This window comes from Austrofundulus limnaeus, unplaced genomic scaffold (genome assembly GCF_001266775.1).
Source record: "Austrofundulus limnaeus strain Quisiro unplaced genomic scaffold, Austrofundulus_limnaeus-1.0 Scaffold84, whole genome shotgun sequence".
Taxonomy (NCBI): Eukaryota; Metazoa; Chordata; class Actinopteri; order Cyprinodontiformes; family Rivulidae; genus Austrofundulus; species Austrofundulus limnaeus.
Window position 1 is genome coordinate 776,494 of NW_013952486.1, and position 5,623 is coordinate 782,116.

General features: G+C 34.6%; 1 protein-coding gene across 1 annotated transcript in view; it reads right to left on the reverse strand.

Annotated features, from left to right (window-relative positions):
• Nucleotides 1-3,973, reverse strand: part of tars1 (threonyl-tRNA synthetase 1) — a 21,242-nt gene extending 17,269 nt beyond the window's left edge. Inside the window, exons 1-7 of the mRNA XM_014011729.1 lie at nt 3,840-3,973; nt 3,024-3,098; nt 2,420-2,610; nt 1,501-1,624; nt 1,080-1,201; nt 415-532; nt 273-337 (exon numbers count right to left, since the gene is read on the reverse strand). Of these exons, the coding sequence (XP_013867183.1) occupies nt 273-337; nt 415-532; nt 1,080-1,201; nt 1,501-1,624; nt 2,420-2,610; nt 3,024-3,098; nt 3,840-3,899 (755 nt within the window). The 5' untranslated portion in view covers nt 3,900-3,973. The remainder of the gene's footprint in view (nt 1-272; nt 338-414; nt 533-1,079; nt 1,202-1,500; nt 1,625-2,419; nt 2,611-3,023; nt 3,099-3,839) is intronic.
• Between the last annotated feature and the right edge of the window lie 1,650 nt (nt 3,974-5,623).

Here is a 5,623-nt window from a genome sequence, read left to right on the forward strand (position 1 = left end):
TTTGATTTCTTTGTATGTATGGATCACTTGGGTTGTTACCGACATCTGGTGAAAATTTCATGTCATTAGTACCTCTAGTAATATGTTTACTGAGAAAAATGGTTACGTGTTCAATACTTATTTTACCTGTATATACATCAGTCCTATATCCAGTAAGTAGYAATCCAAATAAATAAAAAGTTATGGATAAAAAAAATGTTTTATGTTGTTCACAGTATCTGCGGGCAATAACAACCAGAAAATATCAGGAGATTATTCAGCCCGRGACTCACCTGTACACTGTGGTGGTAGGAGTGGTGACTTTCTCATTCAGAATGCGGCACTTAAACTTATTGTACTGGAAAAGACAAAAAACACCCTGAGAATGCTGTCAAATGTATTACTTTATACCCCTGTATGTGTGTTTTATAATACCTTGAACATTTCCAAAAGAGTCTCCTTYTTTATTTCCAGCCTTTCGAATGTCTGCTTCTCTTTGATGATTTTCTTGCACATGGTCTCCAGACAGGGAAAGTCATTACTCGATACGCCACTGTTTGAAAGAACAGGTAAAAAATAGCAACAACGCATCTGCTTCAGATTTTCAATTAAAATATATATTGCCTTGCACACCATAGCTTTCAAAGGGCATCATGGATGTAACCTTACATTTACCTCCTCTGTCCGCCCAGAAACYGAGCAAGCAAAATACTTTAAGCCTAAGTTAAATTCCGTTTAAGCCTTTAGGCTTAAGGAATGTCAAAATTACCTTGCAACAACCTTCTCTAAAAAGACCTTTAGCAAACTCTAACTCCATTATGGAGGCTGTAGAAATAATTATGCAAAGCTCTGCAACCTGAAGCGAGAGGAAAAATATGTGGTGCAGAGAAAACTTAAATTTAAGTATATATCAAACTATTTTTCCAAACCCACACCCAAGACAAACCCAGCTAGACAGCATTAGTTTCATGACAGGCAGCCGGTAATTTGTGTCRTTAGCCATCAACCTCATAAAACCTGTAATACCTGCTTCGTCCTCATGTACACATAAAAAAACTGTAATGTTTGAGACAAAGCTGAACCCAAAACAAGCAACTTACTCGTTTTCCAAAAACATATCATAGTAGAAGCCGTTCTCAATCGGGGGTCCGTAACAGAGGCAGCCTCCGTACACCTTCTCCATCGCTTCACCCAAAATATGAGCACTGGAATGCCAGTAAACCTACAGAGCGCATGAAAAGACAGAAACAACTTACAGTATAACACAATTCTAACCTTTCAACTGTTTTTAGTTTATATTCATAGTTTCAGTGTTTGAAAATGAAATGTCTTAGTTGATAGATTTGTGTTTATGAATATAATTCCTACTAAATGTTCACGATTGGAAAATTAAAAACAGATGACACTGCAAGCATGTCTAACATTTTCTCAGAAGTCGTCAGGATGGTATTTAATCTGATCTCACTAAATGAGATTTCCTTAAATCCATCCAAAATGAGACCAGAGCCGATGTGAACTTACAGCTTGAGCGTCTTCATCATCAAACTTGAGCAACTGGAGGCTGCAGTCGTCCTCCAAAGGTCTGTCCAGGTCCCACACACTGTTATTTACTTTGGCAATCACTGTGTTGTCTGCAAGGCCTTGACTGCACCACAAAATATATAAAGATATTTCATATGAATAATAAATTACTGGTAGTAGATAATGTCCTCCACATTAAAATTAACATGACAGATAGCATTAGTTTTGACCCTAACTATAATAAAAAGGATAAAAACTGACAGCTTCAGTTCCCTTTATTATTAGTGAACAGAGTTAACCATGTTGTAGATTAAACTGTTACAATAACAAATATTTGAAATTACAGAGAATCATTCTAAGGGGAAAACATAGTTAAAATAGTTTTAAATACTGATAAACGTTCCTCAGAAAAATCTTAGACCTGTTTATCATGAACTTTTCTAGTGAAATAATTATGCTAATAAAATATTTCAGAGACATTAGCACAAAAAGTCCAGGATTTTAAACCACATAGAGGACTGCTGGCCCTGATTTTTAAAAAATGATGTTTTAATTGACAATTCTGCTCACTTATATCTACATTGGACAAATTATATTWGCAGATAATAGCCATGTTTTCCCAGGATTTTATTTTGACTAATGAGTTTTTTTCTCATGGTGTCAGATGATTTAATTGATTTTCCCCTTTAATAAACAGTCAAAGGTTACCGGGTGACATTTGCAGTAAATGGTTTTAATGACACCAATGCTGTGAACCCTTATGAAAAAGAGTAATAATTACGGCAGGCTGCATAAAAACCCCTGACACCTCAGCTCTGGCAATCATGTTTGAGTTTTGCCTTTTTTTTTCTTTTTTTTTTTAATTCCACATGACCAGGTGTCATCACAATAATTACGGCAGATCTATAATTACACTGACCTGATTCCACATGCCACTTGGTACGGGGTGGTCTTCCAGGACTCTGCCTCCACCACCTTCCCGTCAGGCAAGGTCACCTTGATTGGTTTGCTGTCTTTTGCAGCTCTCTCTGCCATCAGAGCATCGTGCTCCGCTTTCAGCTTTGCATACAAAGTAAGACGCTCCTCGATGTACTGAGGTGGTGGCGACAACTGGAGGGAAACAAAACGGCTGCWCATAAATGGATTGGTGGCAGATAATTCTCTCCCTGTGTAGAACGTTCGTTGTGTTTTCATTTGCACAAATTATGTGTTTCTCTCCAACACAAAAACACTAACAGGATTACTTTATTGTTTTGGTAAATTGAGTTTAAAGCTGATCATCAAGGTATTAGAGCTAAATGAGATGCCAGTGAGTATCCAAAACACACCATTAAAGCATTTCCCCCCGTGTACACCTGTCATATTTATCTAGGCAAAATTGCAAGGACTGCAAATTCATTATCATAGAGTTGTTTCAAATGAAAGATTTACATTAATAGGAAAATACAATATTTGTAAAACAAAAATAATATTAAACATAACACATATTTTTAAGTGTTTCTGTTYATTTTAGTTAAACTTACCTCAGATCTGCCTGAAGAGGCAGCAGCAGTTTTATTTTTCTTCTTCCCTTCATCTTTACCGCCTTCAGCTGACCCCTGCCCAAAAGTCAGAACATGAAGAAAAAAAAAGTTTTATTTAGAAACAAAAAAGCCATTACAAAAATTTCATGTTTGATTGGAGACTAAAACTGATTTATTTTCTATCAATTTTTGAAACCTTGAGGGTACAAAAACATAAAAATTCAAACGTCTATGCTGGTTAATGGTYAGTTTATTTAGCATGAGAGGCACATGTCAAAGCTAATTTTTAAGAAGTATTAAGTTGAAATCAGCCAAAAAGTGAGAAAAGACTCAGGTATTCCATTATGATGACTACGCCTTGTGAAATTACAAAAGGCAGGTTTTGAATGAAAACCAAACTAATTTACGAKTCAAATATATGCCGATTCACAGAAGTAAAGCTGATAATTGATAAAAATGCCTTGTAAAGTAACTGCACAAGCAAATGTTARCTTTAGGCTAATAAATTATGAAATTCCAAAAAATCTGTGCAGAGTTTGGCGCAAGGTCATGTTAGCCAAACCAAATAAATCGGAAGATCCCTACGTAAATGAAACATGTTGTAAGCAAAGCACCACATCAACACATCTATACAACAAATAAAGATCGCCATGTTAGCTTTATAAAYTTAGCCATCTGAATATAACAGTCAGCATAGAAATGACTTGCCGAAGCGTTAGCGCCGCATTGTGTGTGTGGAAACTAATGACTGCACGAAGCCCCACCGGCAAGGCTTAAATTAATTAAATTCATAAGCTCAAGTCATTTAATTATTACCTTTTTGCTTCCATTCACATTCAGTTCACTCATTTTCTCCACGACAGTTGGTTCGGCCATAAGAAGTACAGAACTTGCTAACTTTCAGAGGCAACTTCTGCTGTCAGAAGCGAGGATTACAGGAAGTGGTACCGGGTGAGGGATGATGACGTCAGCCGGACATTCTGATGCAACAGTGGGCGGAGCTCCGAGTACATTACTAATTTCACTCTTCTCTTTCTTGTGTTCTATTTCACATGATATTCACATAAAAATATAATTAAACTGAATTTAATCATAATTTCTTAGTAATCAAGAGAAATTTGTTGCATATTTTTTTGTGAAAATAAATCTGTTGCCACCTCCCTGTAGCCACTTTTTGTTTTTACTTTTGTTAAAAAAATCTTTTTACAAATTGGGTTATATGAGAATTTGATTTATTTGAATCTAACTTCAAAATACAAAATGCGAACAAAAAAACTAAAATCTAATGAAAAGCTTGTCATCTTTCTATCCATCTAGTTATCTATCTACCTATCTATCTATAATTTACAGATATACATAAAGCAGTTTGCAATATTTTGTTGTTTGCAAAATACAAGTTAGTATTACAGTCAAAGTTGAATTTGTTACCCAAGGTAGGCCTATTTCTCTAAACATCATATTTTTTGCCTTTATGCACAAACACAACTCTTTCAGTCACTTAACGTTTTTATATGCTTTTAAAAATAATGAACATCTAATTGCTAAAATTGCAATCATCCTGTTTTGCATTAGTAAGCAGCTGAAACATTATAGAATGCAGGCAGACTTTTAAATAATTAAACAGATGAATCTGTACTTTAATAAACACAATTTGTTCGCATAATAAAATACATGTTTTTTTCTTGTGGGTGATTAAAATCGTATCCCTGATTGCTCTGCACAGTAAGGAGAGTATCTGAGGTCTGCCGTGCTTGAAGGCACCAGACTTCAGACAATTTGTGCATCTCAATTATAAGCAGAATACTAAGTTTCAACTTGTGGCWCTCTCTAAGGGAATAAAGAAGATGCTGCTCCCTGTGCAATCCTGCTGTTCTTGGCTTGTTGTGCAGTGAGGAAAGTCTTGAATAATTAACCTTCAAAAGCTTGAAAAGTCAGACACCATCTTTTATCTTTTATTTCTTGGCTCAGTTTTAGGCTTTGAACACTGTTCCTGTAGCTGCTCCAATTTACAAAGCAGTTTGTCTGATGCATGAATAAACCAAGCTTTGATTACAAAACAATTGGCAAATTTCATATATTTCAGTATGAAAATGCAATACATGAAAAAATACAATAAAACACACAATAAGATGATGCTAAAACAGATGCTATTAGCAAAACTGTAACCAAAGTAGCAAAACAGATGCTAAAACTAGCAAACATCTAGCTAAAATTACCTAAATATGCTAAAGTTATAAAAACAAAAAACAAATGGTAGCTAAAAGCTAAAAGTAACAAAACCTGAAATTAAAAAAAAACAATAACTAAGGTGGAAAGAACGCTAAAAGCTAAATATTGCGAGTAGCTATAGAATAGCCACAGTCACTAGCTAAAAGTGTCATGAAGACAAAAAAATTAAAAGTATGGTGTAGGAGGTCTTAAAAAGAACAATGTTTATTGAAGGAACTGAAAAGATCTGAGTATTTTTATTAAAAAAATTAAAAGTATAAAAATCCCAAATATCATAACGTAGTATTTATATTCAAGCCAAAAGTTTTGAAATATGAATGTTTTAAATAAATGCAAAATATGCAAAAGTATATATACACATACATATATAT